Source organism: Apostichopus japonicus, chromosome 17 (assembly GCF_037975245.1).
Source record: "Apostichopus japonicus isolate 1M-3 chromosome 17, ASM3797524v1, whole genome shotgun sequence".
In the NCBI taxonomy this organism is placed as follows: domain Eukaryota; kingdom Metazoa; phylum Echinodermata; class Holothuroidea; order Aspidochirotida; family Stichopodidae; genus Apostichopus; species Apostichopus japonicus.
The window spans coordinates 19,632,595-19,653,259 of record NC_092577.1 but is presented as its reverse complement, the minus strand read 5'-3'; the positions used below and the strand labels follow the sequence as shown (position 1 = coordinate 19,653,259).

At 40.0% G+C, this 20,665-nt stretch overlaps 1 protein-coding gene across 2 annotated transcripts; it reads right to left on the bottom strand.

Moving 5' to 3' along the window:
- Window positions 1-2,891: 2,891 nt before the first annotated feature.
- LOC139984712 (uncharacterized) lies at window positions 2,892-18,786 on the bottom strand. 2 transcript variants are annotated; one of them, XM_071998733.1, is made up of 6 exons: window positions 18,248-18,786; window positions 13,460-13,664; window positions 10,743-10,834; window positions 8,472-9,014; window positions 6,961-7,120; window positions 2,892-5,021 (listed from the first exon to the last, which is right to left on the bottom strand). In XM_071998733.1, the coding sequence occupies exons 2-6, from the start codon at window positions 13,659-13,661 to the stop codon at window positions 4,873-4,875; spliced, it is 1,146 nt and encodes a 381-aa protein (XP_071854834.1). In that variant the 5' UTR covers window positions 13,662-13,664; window positions 18,248-18,786; the 3' UTR covers window positions 2,892-4,872. The 2 variants fall into 2 exon arrangements, with proteins under 2 accessions (XP_071854834.1, XP_071854833.1); XM_071998732.1 differs by lacking the exon at window positions 18,248-18,786 and adding an exon at window positions 13,921-16,325.
- Between the last annotated feature and the right edge of the window lie 1,879 nt (window positions 18,787-20,665).

The following is a 20,665-nucleotide window of genomic DNA, read 5'->3' as shown; positions in this document are numbered from 1 at the left end:
TCCATAGATGACATTTTTTACAACATTATGGGTATGTTTTCAAGTGAGTTTATTCACGAGAAATGTGAATTTTCAAATTCTAAACAAATACGGGGCTTGAAACCTTCAAAAGTGGGGTTGACGGGTATTGTGGGCCGCGACGTAGAATCACCTACAAAAGCAAAGACCCACAGGAGATGCGATCAGGTCGAACATGATGTGTGCCGGGTTGACAATCTTCAAAAAGGTTATGGATGGGAAAAAACTATTAGGAAATACTTGGTTCTCAGGCAAAAAGTGTACATCTGCTTGGTCATTTCAAGCCTGAGAAGTGCCGTTTCCGGTGATCTGGGGGGTATCAAAACAAGAAATTTTCTTGTACGCTGCGCGCCAACTGATGGTGGCGCTCCGCTTAGTAATTCGCGCCCCCCGGGTTTGAAAATCCTGGATACGAGCCTGGATGTATTGACATATCGTTAAGGTTAGGAAACTTGAAAATATTTCTAAAGTCATTTGTTGTTAAAAATATAAGTTCACACTTTCACTTTTTTAATGCACGTTCAAGACCCATTATATGCCCCTCCTGAAAAATATGTAGGAAAACAAGAGCATTGATGATGCTGTAGCTAAATTAGGAAACTGGTCCCTGGGAGAAGTATTTTGACCAATTTCCACGATTCCACTCGTATCACCTCACATAACCTTTAAACTCTGCTTCCTGAATGACTTTCAACCTACTTTGACCAAAATCAGAATAAATTTCTGGCTGGAGAAACATTGACATATTTTCATGACTTCACCCCTAATTCCTGTACAACGTTTGGCCCGTACTGATGACTGTCACCAACAATGACCAAAATCAGAATTTTCTGGTGGTAGAAGCAGTTTCATCTATTTTCATCATTTGACCTCTCGTAAACTTTGGTCCCTTCACTAACTGATGATTGTCAGCAACTTTGGCCAAAATTAGCATAAGTCCCTGGCAGGAAAAGCATTGGACTTTTTTCAGGAACTGAATTATTAAGACTCCCGACATGCAATCTGGTGCAACATTTTTCAACTTTTCAAGTCAAGTTTTGTTGACGAATTTTCTTATTTTTTTCCTCAATCTCTCTGATATTTTCTAGTTATACCAAAAATACAAATTCAACATTCCGCGGTGAGAAATTGTTCAATAATAAAGGGTCTTTAGGTGTAATCTGATGCTATAATTTGGAGACTTTTTCAGTAAATGTATGTTGAAATATTTTCTGACTTTTTGGTTAGTCTGTCTGATATTTACGTTTTTAATTACGGTGTTATGAACTAGTTATAAAATAATGGAATAGAAATGAATCCTTTGTGATGTGGCGCTATTGGTTTGGAAAAGGCACTATCGAAATTGTTACAGATCCCCTTAACGGGCTTGGCATCAACTTTAGGGGGGGGGGTGGGCCATGAGCCCGGCTCTGTCTTTCTAGAGGGCACCTTTGAAATTGTAAAAGGCCACTTTTGCATGAATTGCGAGAAAGTGGGGGATGTGCCCCATTCCCCCGGTTCTGCCACCCCTGGGTTGAACCAATGGCGGGGGGGGGGGCTAGTGGGTGTGGCGACCGAGAATCACCTACTCCCCTGCCCCTCCTGAGAATCGTACACAGTAAAATAAGAGAAAGATGTGGATGCCCTTGCTCCCACACCCGCCATTTTAGCTGGACCCCCCCGTTCACAAGTAAAATGGTGTAAATTGATTTTTTAGGAGGGAGGGGGGGCATATATAACACAAAATTACACCTTTAATACATCTAATAGTTCATTTAGAAGACAATTCACAAATGTACGAGGAAAACAAACAAAAATAGACCTTAATTGTAAACCCACACTCAGCATTATTATCTCTCGTGAAGGCTACACAAAAAGTTTTAGATATTCGTAATTATACTCTCTTAAGTTGTAAAAATTGTCTCCGTAGCGTTTTTTACTACGGAAGGTGTATATAGGAGACAATTCACAAATATCCGAGGAAAAGAAACCAAAATAGATCTTCAATGTTAGCCCGACCTCAAAATGATTATCGATAACTCTATCGTCAAGGCTAGACAAAAAGTTTTAGATAATCGTAATTATTTACAGATCCGTAGCGTTTTTTTTACTACGGAAGGTACATTTAGGAGACGGAGCTGTTGGCGAAAGAAGTAATATTTGGGAGACTACGTACAGTACCATACACTTTATGCACTAAGATTATATACTCGTACTGTAACCAGGGGTGGTGTAAATGGGAATGTATGTTGTTGATATGTGTGTTGAGGGTAGGCATCAGGGTCACTTGATTGTTTCCTTTTCGAGGAAAGGTTTATCTTAAGCTCAATTATGAAAGGTTACAATTCAAATAATAATAACACAGAAATATAGAACAATTAGAGGGAATGCCAACACTCTTCATAATGCTTTACAATGGGCCTATTTTATCCGTCATCCGTATCATCGTTTCTGACGATGCATTTAGTAATTACACAAGGTTATTAAATTGGTTGCACATGTAACGTGGCTGAATAGATATGCTAAAGACTGGCATACCCCTTTCTCTACCCACCTATGAGCTGAGATAAATATATCTTGTAATATAATAATTCGGCAGCAATGTGCGGATCTCTTCATGTTTTATATGATTATTCTTGTAACAAAGCCACAAATGTTGTCAATATAATCTTACAGATCACGTGTCACTGGGGATTGTACGAGCTTTTCCGTCAACCAATCAGGTCTCGGATTGCACAATTTACACAGACGCGCCATGCTTGATGTAGCCAGAATTACTCCATTCAAAACATGGCACAGTATCTCTTAGTGATTGGGAGGATCGAAGTTAAAAGACATTTCATGTTACCAATTTTTTTCTTATTAAGAAAGAAATTTCAGACACTGAAGTGGTCACGTTCCCAGCCAGCAATCCTAATTGGGCCGCAAATGGGGCCTAATCGGGCTGCCAAGTGGGCCCCAATTGGGCTTCCCAATAGGGGCCCATTCAGATTTGTCAATCCGTTCCACACAGGGCCCAATTGGGCCAACAGATTGGGGCCCACGAGTGGCCCAAACTGGTCCCACTTGGGCCAGACTAATTGGGGCCAATACCAATCCCATACGGGGACCAGCCGGGCCAGCTGTCTGGGGCCCACCTGGGTCCCATTCTGGGCCCAATCGTTTTGGCCCACACAGAACCCATACTGTGCCCAATCAGGCTAACTGCATGGGGCCCGAATGGGACCCATTTCGGGCCCAGTTGACTGAGCTTGACCCAAGTGAAACCCACACTGGGCCCAACTGGGCCAACTGTGTGGTCCAAATTTTAGGCCCAGCCGGTTCACTGTGGCCCTTGAAATAGTTCAGTTATCTACAGGTTCACCACCTCTCAGCATGCAGGAAAGTGGCTGAAGGCCACGTTTCAATCACGACCATGGGGTGGGGACGTAAAATAACAGTCCTGGGAGAATGCAGGAAGTGTTTGTAAAAGTGCTATGTTTGTCTCAGCGTGAAAGTGTAGTCGCCCCTATCATCCAAAAGGACGAGAGAAGAGCTGGATATAGCTTGGTTGCACTTGGTCCCACATGTTATAGCAGGTTGTTGAATGGGGGTGAAGAACACTTGAACCGTTAATGTACTGTCGTGGCACAGCAGAGATTAATTGCCTCAGATCCAAATAAAAATAAAAGTATTCATGTCTACATTCATTGAAATATATTTCTCAAGAAGACAACGATGAAATCTAAACAATAATTCATAAACTCCATAATTACATTTTATTCTAAAGAAAAAATATGAAATTCTCAGAACTGAAACTATATGCATCTTAATTGGAGGGCACATTTTGGCATTTGGAGAAAGAATAGAATGTCCAGGCAAACCCTGCAAATGTTAACGATGAGGGCAAGATGCTATATATTGCACATACTTATAAATTGAATATGCAATGCGAATATTGCTCAGGGCCAACAGTATGTATGCTAGATCATCCTCTGGATCAAATGGAATCATAAAAACATGGACTCGTTTCAAATCGTGACAGAAAACTGAACTCTTACTTTTTCTGGCAAGGTGAGAATAACATCTTCAATGTTTTATGACAAGATAAAGTGCATAGGTAATAAAAAATATTACTACAGTAAATTTGTAATACAAAAAAATATAACCTTTTGAATTTTTCCAAACTGCAAAGAAGTTGCAACTGTTGAAGTTAAAGAAAGGTAAAGGAAGGTAAAGAATTAAGAAATTAAACGTGTCATCTAAATATAAAAAAAACAACATAAGCAACTGTTGAAAGAAGTAAACCATGACATCATACTGTCAATGCTATTTACAGTGTTCATCTGGTAATTTGATAACTATCTCCAAAACTGCGAAACATATTCATGTGGGGTTTCAGCTACTGATAGAAGAAATTTTGCTCTATAGCATATACAGTAGTTTCATTCAGTGTTGGACTATCTTTAAATTGTATATATCGGATAATGCAGGTATCACCAGTGGCTGAGCTACGGGTATTGGTCAAGGGGGGCAAGATTGGTCTGTAGGGGCGCTTTCGACACTATCTAAGCCGAGCGCCACCACAGGTTGGCGCGGAGCGTACATAGATTTTTTGAGTAACGATACTTCCTAGACCACCGGAAATGACCCTTTCCTGGCCTTGCTAATTTGCAAATAAACGAAGAATAAATAGGTGTCATCACCAACAAAATGTGACAAATGTCAATAGGTAGATGAGAGCGCAATAAAAAAGTAAATAATTGCGAATAATTAAAAAGTGGTAAAAAGCTGAAAAGGGCGTCAGCAGTCCATTTGAGTCCGCCCCCCTGACTGTATGGACGCTCCGCCACTGGGTATCACATGATATCCTATGAGGGCTGTAGAATTCTTCTATCATTCCTCCTGAGGTTGGTCTGGTTGCCTTTGCCTCCGTACATTTCTGTAACCATCCCTGTCTCGAGCTCCACTCAACCACTTTGATACGGCCTTTTCCGCCTCCTGTCTGTTGGTTCCAGACGTTGCATCGTTCTTCTTTACAGCTCCTGGGAAGATAAAGCGAGAATTCAATGTACTGTAAATCACACCCCACACAGCAATCCCAATAAATACGGATGCTAAGGATACGTAAAATGAACATAAATTATATCTGATGCTTCATTGCATAAGCAGTGACCTCTTGAATGTTTATGAACCACACTGTCAGTTTGCATTCATCCTAGTTATAGAAGTAAACCAGTCATGGTTCAAGGGGAACTACTCGTCAACTGCAAAATAAGCAAAGGATGAAAATTAGGTACAATATTGAGCATGGTGGACATCGAGGAGAAAAACACAACTGATCTGTGACGAATGTAGGAAGCTCCTGAATATGATGTAGCCCCTGACTAGACAGCAGCACATATGATAAAGGGAATTCCTGATGCACAAATGCTTGGATTTGCTGAGCATTATCATTAAAGGTGAAAGGTCAATCAATGACTTAATTCAGTCCCCGAGTTGACACATCTTCCATGTTCGAGTACTATGGTCACGTAGTGTATCGTCTTCAAACGTTCACAGATTGAAGAACAATACTTAAAAACCTAGCTCTCTCTAATTTGGAGAACCACGCTGCTTGCATTTTTGTGTTGATTTAATTAATTGCTTGTCTTGGGCATTCTCTTACTCTAGTGACATCATAGAGGGTCCTTCACGCAGGTTCATAATAGAACCTATTGTACACACTATATGCTGCTATTTTGAACCTGGGCAGGAGAATTGAAAATGTCTTATGACTTTTGTGAACATTGGCATAGCCAGAGGGGAGCCATGCCCCCCCCCCAATCAAATTCTGAATAAAATGGTAATAGAACAAAAAAAAAACTTCAAATGATGATAACTGTTGCACCAGATTGCATCTGAGGGTACCTAAAAATTCCAAAAAAAATCCACCCCCTCCCCTTATACCCCTACCTCATAGTCCCCCAAACAAAAGTCCTGGCTATGTCAGTGGGAATTTGAACCCTAAACCACCCACTGAGAACACCTGAGTAACACCCCTGATATCTCACTGGATTGCCATACAATGCATTGCACTGAGCATTAACAGTTCCATGTATCACAGCTGATGATGTCACAAGATCTATTACATAAAAGTAGGTTTTCTTATTTCCACATGTAGTGACTGAAAAATGGCACAGAGCTTGGCTTTTCTTAATATACCCATAGTAAGTATTAGGCCAAATTCCGGTCTACATGTCCATAGAGACTTGTAATCCAATTTGTTTGGTTGCAATTTGATCTGCACTTTTAAAATGAGACACATTTCAGGCTACTTGACCTTGTTACGTGACCTGTGACCTCAACAACATGTGAAGGCACATGTGATCCAAGTTTGGTTGCAATCAGTGTTTGTGTGAATAAGATATGAACAAAACAAATTATACACCTTCAACACAAATGACCTTTGCCCTTCTTATGTGACCTTTGACTTAATTAACATATCAAAATACCCATACTGCACCTTTGATTTAAGTTTGGTTGCAATTAGTTTTTGGATGAATGAGATATGAATGACGCAAAAAGTGTGTACCAAAAGTTTGACACACACACATACACACACAAGCAAACAGACACACGAAGGATGCAGCCATTAGGTCTACTCCTACGGACGACCTAATAATATACAATAAAAAAAAATAAAGCAGTTAAAACAATAAAGCACATTACAAAATATTGAAACCAGTGATCGGACTTTGGTTTCATGGAATTTGACATCTTCACAGAATGAAGACTTAAGGAATATCCTGTATGCCTCTGCAATGCATCCTACTTTGAAAAGCAAATTAGGCTAAGTGATTGAATTGCTACAAAATATCAGCATTATCATGCCGAATCAGTCTGGCAAACTGTGCATTACTTCTGCATACATATAAATAATACTGCCAATTGTTTGTGCCATCCTTTGCCACAATTATTTGATGGTATTTTTTGGAAACTTACTATGTACGACTTGGAACAGCTTTGTTTCTCCAAATGCCACCTTTCTATTGCGCCCAATGAAGTTTCTTTGCAATGCCAGCTGTGTGTCCATGATGTACGTCATTATCCGCTTCGTCGTTTCCTGGACAGTTCTGCCTCCCAAATCTGCGAGGAAGTTTCCCTGGAAGAAAGAAAAGACAACAAATGATTGACAAAGTAATTGTCAACTTAATTGAACATAGGATTTTTTTAAAGATCATATAAAAGATTGTAAGTTTGTACAGAAGATGTAAAAATGTCTGCTCTCGAAGCCTCGCAGTTCCCTCAACAAATTTCCAAGTCAGTTATTTATCACAGACATGTGCAAGTTATGAATGTGGATACTTCAGTTGGACTACTGAACAATAGGTTGTCAGTTTGAATCCTCACAGATCGCAAAGCTTTTCTGTTGTACTCTAGGTCTAGGCATTCTATATACATGGCTCCTCTCTACCCAGGTACTAATATTGGGAACCTGAAAATAACTTAATTATACACAGGGATATCCATATCCAAGGGGTAGCAGGGTCACATGTGTATTGCAGTGACCTGGGTGGCACTATTGAGCTGGTGAGAAAACATGTTATGACAACAATACTGAGAAAAAAATTATATTCAAAGATGCTCAGTTCAGGCAAAAAACAGACACACAACTCATAATTCTAGTGAAAGTAGGGATGCAGCATTAAATGTTCGAGAATATATGGTTAAAGTCTAGACCCATCTGCAGTTGTCATGTAATGGAAAGCAAAGGGAAAACAAACAATTCCCAGAGAGCAAGCATGGTTCATGTCAAGTTGGTATAATTCCAGTGAACGAACATGGGACAGAGGACCTTGCCATTCTACCGCCTCTGCCATCTCTACTTCCAGAGATGCAAGAGGGTACAGACTGTACCGTATGGCAGTCAGACTGCCAATGATTCAAGTTTGCATGCACCTCTCCAAGGCTCCAAATTTAACAATTGGGTAAGTTGGGTTAATTATTAGTTAGTTTCTCAGTTACTTTAGGGGTAGCCCACTTCTAGAAAACATGATTAACCCTGCTGCCTCAATATTACCAACTGAAAACTGAGAGATACCGTAACCAGAGACTTGGTCTTTTCCTTGGTCTCTCCATTTTTAACATTCGAGGTAGCATAGTTTTATATAAAAATATTCACATCACAAAGTGTGATGTGATACCGCTTAAAATTAACCCTGATATACCCTTATCATGCTAGCCGAGCTGAGCCTGCAGGTACATCCAATTACTGGTTGAAGCACAGCTTGTAACTTCCAGGAGAGACAAATAACTGCCACGTCTGGTGATGCTCATTGATGGCCTGTACTTCTCCATTGTCAATAGCTCTTGCCATGTCTGTGATGAGGGTTACATGAGCACCATCCAACCAATGCAGTCTAAAGTTCTCTCACCTGTTCTTTATCATTTTCATTATTGTTAACAATTATACCTGCAATACCTATGATGCAATTAAAGATGAATGCACTTACCAACCCAGTTTGGAATGCTGGGTCAGCCAACTTCTCTTCAAATGAAGTCAACTCCGCAGGTGTCTTCAGTGGGAGAGATGCACCATCTGGTAGGGTAAGATCTTGGGCACTGGTTCTTCCTTCCTTCTTGAGCAAATTCTTGAACAGGCCTCCATGAATTCTTTGGGTCTCTCTTATATCCTCGAGAAGTCTGAGTACTTTTTGCAAGAAGGCCTTGTTAGTGGTCGGCCTCTCATGGTCACTGGTTGGGGTAGCTGTGGCCCCGACTGTTGTGTGAGGGGTGATCCTGACTGGTGTGAGAGGGGTGATCCTGACTGGTGTGCAAGGGAGAGGTTGTAGTGAAGGTGTTGAGCTCAGGATGTCGGTGGTTGGTGTAGGTGGTGCCGGCGTTGAGTGCAGTCTACTGCAAGATGGCATTGTTACACCCTGCGATGGGACAGGGGGCTTCTTCTGTAAGGACGATTTCTTCCGTTGCTTTGATTTCACAGGAGAGTCAACTTCGCTTACCTCGCTGTCTGAGGTAACGTACCTTGTGGTCCTTCTGAAAGAAAAAAAAAACAGTTGGTATGTAATGAGATGGGTATATATTCGAACCATAAATCTGGATACCATGGTAGGAATTAGTTATTGGCTTGGTGCCCGGGGCTCTTTTTGGACTGATTAGCTAATATTTGCCCTCCAAATGATCTGTCCTACACTAAACATATGGGCAATTTCGCTCTCCTGGCTCCACTATTGAGGGCTATTCAACCGCGCCGGAACGTTTGAAATGTTGGTGGGGCCAACCCAATTAGGTGTGGGGTACAGGGGCTCGCCTAACGGCACCAGAGTCTCGGGGGACCAACGGCGAAGCCCTGGTGGGGGTCCAGGGAGCGGAGCCCCGGAAGCTCCCAGAAATTCACTGATTTGAGAGGCAATTTTGGAACAAATTTATGACTCGTCTGATGTTTATATTTGTCTCCGAGGCTCAGTTTATTGATGCAAAATGACATTGTTTTGCATTTTAATCAAATCGAACATTAAAAATTATCTTTTATTTTAATTTTATGAGTGAACATTACTTTTGCTATTGCCAAAATGTTGGGGGCCAATTACCCACTTTCAAAAAGTTGAGGGGGCCATGGCCCCCCATGCTTACGGCGCCTATGGGGCTATTTTGCAGGTTTAAGGGGCTAATCGCCCTCTGCCCCCGTCTATTTCCTACCCTGCCCGATACTTGACTTGGTAGCCTCGTGCATATCATGTTTGAACCAGATATTGTGTTATTATTCCACAAGTATTATCTCAATAACAACACATTCTTTTCGATTTTAGGGTATCAATGTCCACTGTACTGCGGATTCTATGATCAACTGTTTCACACATGCAAAAGTACAAATGGTTTGAAAGTGTAGTACCACTACTAATCCACTACTCCCCAGGTCATCCACTACTCCCCAGGTTTCCACTCTGACAATTGTGCTTGACAATACCCATTTCTGTGTCATGGTTATGTACACTCAATAGACCATTCATGTTCCATGTCCGATAGAGACACTTTGTTGTATTCAAAGGCAATTCGATTGAAAGAATAGTCCAACACTGAATACAGTTTCTGGAAAATAAGTGGAGAGAATACCAAACTCAACAGTGCAACTCCTATTGGAATCACATCGCCGCTTATTGAGATATTGGATTTCAAAGTCTGTAGAAATGTCCGCTCCATTTTTGCACATTGCCACATTGGTGGTCTAGTTAAACTTTTGCCGAAATCTCTTATGTAAGTAAGTCATTACAATGTAACTGCTCTTCACGAAAAAGTTGAATACCAAAATGTTCATTATTTGATTTAAATGTTTTTTTTTCTTTGTTGACTGAATTGTTAACTTAAAAACTGCATAAGTGGAAGTAATATATGAATATAATGAATACCATAAGCTATTGTTGACAAAAGTTTAACCGTGACGTCATAGCTATGCTGATGCTAATCAGTGTTTATTCTGTAATTTGATAACTATACAAAGGGAGATATCTCCAAAACTGATTCATGTGAGGTTTGCATCTACTTACAGTGGAAATATTGATCATATGAAGCTTTTATTGAATGTTGGAGTATTCTTTTAAATCTTGCTTCCCTTAGAACCAAGTGCGTTTTGGAATTAATTATTCCTGATGGGAACGGAAAGAGGGCTTATATGAAAACTTCACCTGCTGTCAGCTGGGGAAGGGATACTGTATTTTGTCAGACAGTCCGATGAATGACTACTCCTTTAGCTACAGTACAATGTTACCTTTTTTCCTACTTGCTGGTTCCTCAACATCGGTTTGTAAATCTGAAGTGTCTTCTGCCATTGACAGCTTTACTACAGCACGATCATATGTACCTGAAACATAACAAATAGGGATCCTTCAATAATCATGACTATGGGCTGAATGCGGAAATTTAGATACCATACTTTAAGCCAGTTAAAAAGTTGATTCTCATCAATGACTTGAATGAAAAAATCCATTGCGAGGGCCTTTTCTTCTTTATTCCAGACCAACTTTTAGTGTGGTCTCATTGGCCCATTTCGGTACTATTAATCGTGAATCCCGAATTTATTGTTGTTCTTGTCAAGTCGACTTTCCATTGAGCAGGAAGGCCCTCACTCATCTGATAAAGACATTGTTTTTATACAAATTGAAGAGCTGTGATGTTTATATGACGGAATATAAAACAAACCAAGGTGTTGGTACTGTTGCCAAAATCACATTTTGTTAAAAGGCCTATGGACATGTAGAATACTTCATGAGTTCATAATGGGTATATTGAGGAGCCTAAGCTCAGAGCCAGTTGTCAGTCCCCATAGGTGTGAAAATGCTGTGACAGTCAATACACTGATCGACATGTGCGTAGCCATAAACCATAAAGAATAGATGTGTACAATTTTTAGGGACGCAAGGGATACCAGAAACAAACATTAATTTACCTGGCCTGTAGCCGATACACTTACAGTATTTATACATGCATATATGAACTATTTATATCTCAATGCCAAATTGCTATGGAAAACTTTCATGCACCAATTTACTCTAATATTCACACCAGGTATAAACCATGGTGAAAATGAAATATGGTTACAAAGCTAGAAGAGTCCTTGTTCTGAAAATATTGTGAATTGTGGATGCTGTGATGTCAGTACAGCTGACAAAGAAAACAATTGTGACAATTGTAACAATTTTACGTGTTGAACAACATACATAACAAGAGCCCAAGGGCACTGTGGTTTCTTGCGTAGGGGTATATGACAATACACATATTATCAAGCCAGATTGAGCTCAAATAGTCAAGTAATTGTGGTCCTACATGTACCCATAAAGTAACCAACACTATAGCCAACAATTTTGTGATCACAAATTGTGATCAGATTGTGATCTGTATATGGCGTCGAAAATGTAAGAAATATAAGGCAACCTACAAGCGGGTCAACAGATATGATAACATTGGTGACCACAGATGACATGACCGTTAAGTTTGAAAATGTTCCACCACCCCATTCACAACTTGTCCCAATATATCAACCGTGTCACACCTTGGCATTGGGATTTAATTGCATGTCTAAAAATTAACTTTGAACAGTTTGTATACATAACTTCACACACAAAGGTCACCTGGAGGTCAACCAATTGACATTTTGATCGGTGAGACCTTAATAGAGCATCAAAACTGTAAAAATTCAAACTTTTTTCTTTGCCCATTTTCTCCCCGTAAAATACTAGTTTTTTAACATTCATTGACCTTTGGTGACCTCGGATCACATGACCGTTAAGTAAAATATTTCCCTATACCATTTGCAACTTGTCCCAAAATATCAATTGTGTCACACCTTGGCACTGGGGGTTATTGCATTAAATGTCTGAAAATAAACTTTGACCTCGTATAACTTCACACACAAAGCTCACCTGGGTGTCAACCCATTGACATTTTTGATCGGAAGGTACCTTTGATATCCAAATCTAGCATCAAAACCAAACATTTTCTTTTTTGCCCGTTTTCTCTCAAAATAAGTATATTTTTTCTAATGTGACCTTTGACCTTGGTTTCAGATGTAGTTTGATCTCCTGATTCCAAAAAACAAAACGAAAAGTCTGTACAGCCATCCTTACTCCATATGTGATCAGAAGGTATATACCTTTGACATCTGAAAATAGCATCAAAACTGTAAAAATCTCCAAAACACGTAAAGGTCACCAGAGGTAAAATTGAGGTCAAGGGTCACCTAGATGCGGGTCGACAATTGGATTACATTGAAGCAACTCCCAACCCTAACGGACATTTTGTTCTCAAGTTATCGCAAAAATAGTTGTTTTTTAACATTAATTGACCTTTGGTGACCTTGGATCACATGACGGTTAAGTTTCAAAATGTTCCCATAACCAGTTCACAACTTGTACCAAAATATCAACCTTGTCGCACATTGGCACTGGGAGTTATTGCAGTTTCAATATTTGGGTTTTTGGCCTCTAACTGACCTTTGGTGACCTTCACAGGCACCAAAAACAATAGGGCACATCTTCTCACTATGGCGGTTCTATATACCAAGTTTGAGTCTTACTTTCCCTTGTTGAGTTACAGTGTACCCAAGCAAGTGTCACAGATGCACACACACCCTCACAAACACCAACCTGACTACATAGGTTCCTTTTGCTAAAGCAAGGAAGCAATAAATGGAAAGCACCCAATCACGCATTTTAGGGTTTTCCGGTGATCTATGCACATTTTGGAGAAAAGATACAGCAAATAAGCCGTATATTGTCATTTGAAATCGTCGAAAACCCTAATGCCTAGCCTAAAGTATTCAGGTAGGTAGTCTGAGTTACAGTACAATGCTAGTGGTTTTAACCATGCATGGTTTCATCCAGCTGTCAAATATATTTGCACAGAGTTACTTTACCACAGGTTCAACACATATTTACACTTTCTTTGCCTTGCCTTCCTTTAAATGACTGACAACTAAGTCACAACCCACCTGCTTTGCCAAGAATCCGGATAGTGTAGCGTGTCCAAGAACCTTGTGGACTTTCTCTTGCCCTGACCAGCCGATTCACGTTAGAAGATTTCTGTAAGGAAGGCCAGAAACATTCATCCTCTTCTGCGGAACAAAGCCAATTTGTTGGTATTACAGCAACGGACCTTGATGACGTAAATTCAACTACTACGAAATTTGCCATGATCTGTGAATAGAAAAAAAGTGAGATAGTACATTGTTGGAATTTTTTCAGTTAGTGGGGTCAGTCCATGTCAAATCTTTAGGTGGCTGGTGCAGGGATGTAAGTGCAGCGCAATAAAAAAAAAGGACAACTATTCGGAGACCCCGGGTGAATGCCGTCCTACTCCTAGCTGTGGCTACTTACACACTATCGTTATGTTAGGCTAGCTGAAAATTACAAATACGTCGCAGCGAACTCCGGAATAAAAAAACAGTCTCACATTCGAATGCGATCACGAATATTGACTATCATATGCGTATCCCGTAGATTTCCGCCGCTCACAAACATCACAAGCATTAATTCCGAAACTTATATCGAGCAACAGCAGTTACGAAGATATTAATTAGCAGTCCAATCAATGTGAATTCGGCAAGGTTTTATAACGACAGAAATGAGTGAGCTATGGCGATTTGAAGTTTCGCACATATGCAACGATGTTCACATGGCACAATGCTGTATACAGTGCAATTCGATGTACAGGATATGGTATTTTGGTTGATCGATGAGAGAAAATTTAAGTTAGCTTGCTGCAACTGGCCAGGCATTTTTGCCGCGTTGTGTCTTTGATATTCGTACAATTTTGTGGAACTTAATTGGAATTTAAAAAAAAAAAACGATTTCCGTAAAAATACGGAAGACTTACATCCCTGCTGTTGCTTGACCACTCCTGAAAATTATTATGCTTGCGCAGTTACTTTGTAAATCCTGTAAATTTCACCTCCAAAGCACTTCAAGTTATATAGTTATTGAATTATCACACTTTCAATTTCCGATAAATTAAGAAAGAGTGACTAATTGCCATTTTCTCCATTTTGGAAGCTCATTTCTGGGAACTATCCAGTAGACTGGATAGAATAACTGATTTCAATGAAATACTGTGGAATGTGGCCCCTTTGAAAATGCCCAAAAATGCCAACTTTCATGATCTTCAGTGAAAAATGTCCTATTTTCAGGGATTAATACATGCATTACACACGGCAGTGTAATTGTGAATGAAACAGGGATCACAGAAAATAATAAACGGCCTCTTCAAGTGTCAGGTGACAAACATGTGATGTGTGAGTGAAGAACTCCCTGTGTATGGTGCAAATGGGAATAGTACTATGCTGATACAAATTAATCCATGACAGTACAAATGTACAATAGACAATTTCTGTAGGTTTGGAAATCAGGAATTAAGGATGCAGTGAAAAATGAAAAGCAACTCAGCTACTGTACACCCAGAATCAAACCCCGGACTTCTCGCTTAACACAGCCAACTGAGCCAAGTGGTGGTCTTGACTCTCTATGGACAAGCTACCCTTTACTGAATAGAATTGGACATCCCAAGGGAGTTCAGTGGACCCTACAATTTGAAGCGACTCTTCCCGAGGATCTACTAGATATACAATCCAAGCCCCGCCCCTAATTGACGAATTAAACCCGAATCACAAATTCATCTAGTCAGAATACATGTGTTATTCACAACAATTCTAAACATGTGGCGCATGCATAAGCCCTATAAGGATGATTCAATTTCAATCTATCAGAAATTATGTTCAAGCCTTAGTGATGAACAATTTTTTTTATATGACAGCCCAACACACCTGATTGACTACTAGTATATATTCAGGAATGGAGTTCTTGAATGGAAGAAGAACAAATTTCCTGGATAGTTCAGAGATGTTGATGACTGAAATTTGTCCTTCGGGCCGACTCACAACAAAAGTGTCCAACAATGATGAATTTAGAGGGCTGGTATAAAACTGTGTCTTTGTGCGAAATTTTTCAACTACAGCAAGGCTTCCGCGCTCCCTTGAATGCAGAATGTTCCTGATGAGAAAGATGTCTTCATCATTACCAAAACAGTTGTCTCCTCTATGACAAGAAATAAAGAAGTTCTCCCCAATACATTGCTTATATTGTGTAAACAAATGTAAACCAGCAGGAAGCGGACCTCCTTGATGCATTTTCTTGAACAAACTTTTTTCTTTCACATTCCCCACAAAAATGTTCTGCTCTTTCTCTCTCAAGCGACGAAAAATTTGAGACAATGGATCCTGTGGTCTTCTCACCATCTTTTTTAACTGTCCTAAATAATTTTCATAGCTGAAAGCTGAAACCGAATCAAGTGGGCCAAATTTACGAGCGTCGTCCACTATATGTATCAAACTGTGAGCATTGTATCCTACAAATGCATCGCCATACAACACAGCAAAGTTTTTGACAAAAATGATGAGAAGTTTCTCAATATAATCAAGATGCAAACTGTACAGAGAAGAATTCAGAAGTAAATTGATGGAAACCGAGAGTGCCATAAAGTTCTGGTACAGATTTTTCTCCAAATGTCCATGTAATACAACAGGACCTGTATAAATGAGGAACTGACGAAATTCACTGGCCTTCTATTGCTTAATTTCCAATAAAGATCTTGGTTTCCTCGAAAATTCTCTCGGCAAATAACTCCGAAAACTTGTGAGTCGCTGTGAAATGGTATTGATAACATTCCCTGATAATCGAACAGTTAAGGGTCCTTCCTTCCACAACAGTAACAATCGTCTCACAACTCCGAGGCACACAAGGTGCATGTAGTCAAGAGGAAAGCTTGAAACTAAATCCAACTTGAGATCACATAAGGGAGATTGTTGGATAGAAGAGTCTGTCCACTTTCATTTGTCATTCGATTTTGTCTGTACACTCCACTTTGAGTGCACCTTTCGCATGCACTGTACCCTGTATGGCCTTTGATGCATTTAACGAATGCCCTTGCTGGTGCATCACATATAACAGAATCTAGAGAAACCGGATAGTGCTTTGAATTGAATATGATTCCATCAACTTCAACTTTTGACATCTCATCAACAAAATCTGTCAAAAACTCATTGACAGAACCAGGTTTCGTTTTACCTGAAAATAAACCGATAACAAAAGGGACACAATTTGCGATTTCTTTAATCTTCCCAAGAATCGGCCACAGTGCAACATTTGAGCTCCTGAAGAGAGGAACCCCATCAGTGTTAATTTGTAATGTTACTGTGTCTGAGTGAAAATTATTGGCAAACTTGAGTTAATCTTGCTGTTATTGATGTAACAATGCCAATATGTAGGTAGGAGCCACCAGCAATATTCTTAATGTGCATCTCCATTGGACTTGGGGTGCTCAGGAGAGATCTGGGATCACTCGGAAGGTTCAGATGGGCAAGAATTAAAATTGTTAGTAATGCCGACAAAGCTGCATGGGAAATATTGAAATTGCATGCCCATGCAGCCAACTGTTCTCTCAAATTGAAGTTTTCAGACTCGCTGTCAGAGCTCGAATCATCAGTATCGCTGGAGCTGAGCCCATCACTTTGAAAATCTATAGTTTCCAAATCATCATTGCAGTCCTCTGGTAATTCTGGTTCATCTTCCGAAGAATTAGGGCGTGAAGTATTCCTAGTTCTAATATTTGAGAATGATGAACTACTATTACTATTAGGCGAGGGTGGCGATGCAGTTGCACTGCTAGTCCTACCAAACTGTGAATGTTCAGTAATTGGAGATTCAACCATGCTTTCTGAAACATCCCCAAAACTTGCATTCTCAATGTTAACTAAATGTTCCTCCACTAATTTCCGTATTTTCCGCTTCTTTGTTCTCTCAGAATAAGTGGTAAGACCATCCATCTCCTGTAAGAAGGAGGTCTCATTTCTCAGCAATTAAACATATCACTACCTTTCTACAGATGCATATAGAGTCTATCCCATAGAACAGGAATATAAAAAATAAGGCTACAAAAATATTGTCTTGTGGAGTAAGGTGAGCTTAAAAGTATCAAAATATTTGATTTTTGTACTTTATCACTAAATTTTTTAGTGATGAATTGCTCCTAAACCATTGCTACATGGTACTTGATTCTTTCATAGGTTATTACAAACAATACATAATAATGATTACAATGCTTTCCTATCATATATTTGCAAGTTGTGCAACTCTAAATTTTCTATTTCATGCTGCGATTAAGCATGAGGAAGTGTCTCAGATTTTCTTCTTTCTTGCTAAGGCCCTAGACAGATTGATGGTTTTGAATATTTTGTGCAGGGAATATCTTTAAAAGGAATTTATCTTGCCACTTCTAATGACCAGTGGTGTGATAGTCTTTAGAAAAGAAGCAAAGATTGGCAAAATTTGAGGTTTTTCCTATGCAGCCTAACGCTAAGTAGGGCCTAGGCCTACCCTAGTATAGTATTAGTAATACAATTCATTCGTACTATCGTAGTGTGACCTATACCATAAAACTGTAGGCCCTGGCCGCCTAGCATATCACAGGGACTAGGCGAGATTGGCAAAATTAGTGCCATGAACGGAAGCTAATTCTTCCCATTTATTTTTTGGCGAGTTACCAATGTTAATGATTGAGCGAGTTTCGTTTTCATAACGCTAGGCTTACACAATCGAGTAACACTAACACTGTGGAGTATGGGCTAATTCAATTTCTCTAGCCTAGGCTAATTCCCAAACATTTTGATGAGTTAATTCACCCAAATGACTGCCACACTCACAGAAAAATATTGTTCCAAAATACTCGCCTAGTACCAACTCCTTTCGAGTAAATGGTTGAATTATGAAATATATTTCGATGGATTTCGTTTTTCGCTTTTCGGAAAGCGTTCGCTGTTAGTGTTATTTCTTTAGCTTTCTTGTACGATCGTTGAATGATCACCCGAGTGCATGGAGCAGGCGGCGTATTTTTTCCCCAGGACGAACGTGGGCATCGGCCAATCAAATCTCTAGATTCCAAACATGTGACGCTTTTTCAAAAAACATGTTCTGAATCTTTTTTCCTAGTTTTGACCACAGATTATGAACGACAATCCTTCATTTTCATTGAATTTGGATCCCTAACCCACTTCTAAAACCTTACTCTGATTTCAAACGAATTTGTAACTTCCTGAAAAAACCTGAAACCCACGTTCGTCCTGGGAAATAAAATATGCGAGCAGGCGTGCGATACGTATTGGCGGCAAAAAAACGCGCCTAAATTCGGGAATCAGTGTTGCCAGTTGGCATTGTCATAACGATAGTGCAATGTGAAAACGAGATAGATCAGCCGAAAGAGTGAAACCCAGGGGCGTATCGTACGGGGGGTGTGTGGGGGGGTCATGAGTTCGTCGGTAAAATCATGATGACCTTTTTTTTCTTTTCTTGTCAGTTTTTTCGGCTAACATTCTTACCAATTAAACATATTTTTCGCAGACTATAGTTTATAGAGGCTATGGTGAAACCGTCTTGCTCCCGAATGGGCCCGAAGCGGGCCAAACATGAGGGCTAACCTGATCAAAAACCGAGTCTGTCCCTAGTGGGCCACTGCATTGATGAATTAACTGTTGTCAAGGATTGGTGGCCTAGGGACGAACCTAAGCTTTCCAAAGCAATATACAAGTATGTGCTGAAAATCTCAATAATGTTTTGAAGTATGTTAACCAAAAGGGCCAAACTGTTTTGTGCCCGAATGGGCACTGAGTGGGCTGGCCCTGGCCCAACCAGGCCCAATTCAACTCAGTGAAACCCAAATGGGCCCCAACTGGGCCTGCTGGCTGGGTTGTTTGCGCTCATTAATGTTTCAGATATAAAGAACTCATTTATTGACTGAAAGTCACACAGGCATAACAACCTCTCCCTGCCGTGTCGTGCACTTACTTGATACAAGGCTGACTGTTAATCAAGTATGAAAAAAAAAAATCTCACCACAAAAGTCTTTTTGAAATCAGACAAACAACTGTCACAAATCTCCATTTTTTGCCATTTTGGCTTGCCAAGCAATTTTAGTCAAATTCAACTACTAAACACGACTGGTGGGCGTAGGTTAAGGTGGGAAATTCCCTAGATCGCGTAACTACGCAGAAATTTCCTAACATCACAAGCCTTATTTCATGAGCATTTTCATCATTTTCACCATTGAAATCAGAGCCATCCGTATGAATCCTATAAAATGGCAAAAAGATGTACTGGGAAGCGTCGACCAGACAAAAAGAACAAGTTAAGGGGGATCAACGTTCTAAAAAAGAAGAAAACCCAAGTTTTCTCTGCGTGGGAATTGTTACTTCTAGTGCAACAGCTAGGACACAGTACTATAGTATTGGTAATATTGGCCGAAACTTGCTGCGGCTAATCCGGACCTGTTTTCAGCTGGAACACCTCTTCTACCAGCTAAAACAACAGAAGACAGTGCGAAAGGTTAACACTTGATAGACGTGGGTCGACTTGGAAAGTGTTTGAAGTCCCTTCGTTTTTGCTCTGGAGGTATGTACTAACTACATCATTGAAAATTGTAATGTAGGCTATTTCTTCAAAAGCTGATTGAGAGGTAGGCTAGGGGGAATAATCAAAGCAATATCATGTATGCATAAGACATTGATAGGAATAGAGGGAACTAAACACAGCATACATAGTAGTGAAAGATATAGGGTGGCATACGGTTCTCCTTCAGGAACAGTGCCAAAAAGCAGCAGGAGAACATGTAGTTTTTTGTGGCTTGCATGTTGAAGAGCATGAATGGAAGTACATGTGGTGAGAAAATTGGGTCAATTGAGGCAATTTTAGACCCCTAAATGCCTCCCAGGAGCAGCGTAGGAAAATTGTTTACCACTGAGTGAAGAAGTTTGTTTACCAGTGACGAAAACTTCCGGCTCGGATAGCAAAAAGTCTTCATGTTCATGATTCGGAAAATTGATGGTGCCATGAAAGGCAAACTTGTCAGTGTTGGGTAGTGTTTACCTAGTGAAAACTTGTATGTAGACTAAATCACAAAAGCAATGTGGTCTCTAAGTCAATGGGGCATATAACGGGTGCTAGAGGGCCCTTTCTTTTACCAAAGTAGTTGCTATGGTGTGTAAAAATGGTTTTGAAGCAAACGTCTGAAAATGTCAAGGTTGGGTGATTTTTACGCAGAAATTAGTATTACAGCCTTCAAGTACCACAAAGGGCATGTGCTTTTCTATACATAT

Excerpts from the sequence above, each read along its gene's own strand:
- LOC139984712 (XM_071998733.1), bottom strand. The coding sequence starts at position 13,661 with ATGGCAAATTTCGTAGTAGTTGAATTTACGTCATCAAGGTCCGTTGCT. Across the intron at positions 10,835-13,459 it reads CCGGATTCTTGGCAAAGCAG|GTACATATGATCGTGCTGTA; the intron begins GTGGGTTGTGAC and ends GTTATGTTTCAG. Across the intron at positions 9,015-10,742 it reads AACCAGCAAGTAGGAAAAAA|AGAAGGACCACAAGGTACGT; the intron begins GGTAACATTGTA and ends TTTTTTTCTTTC.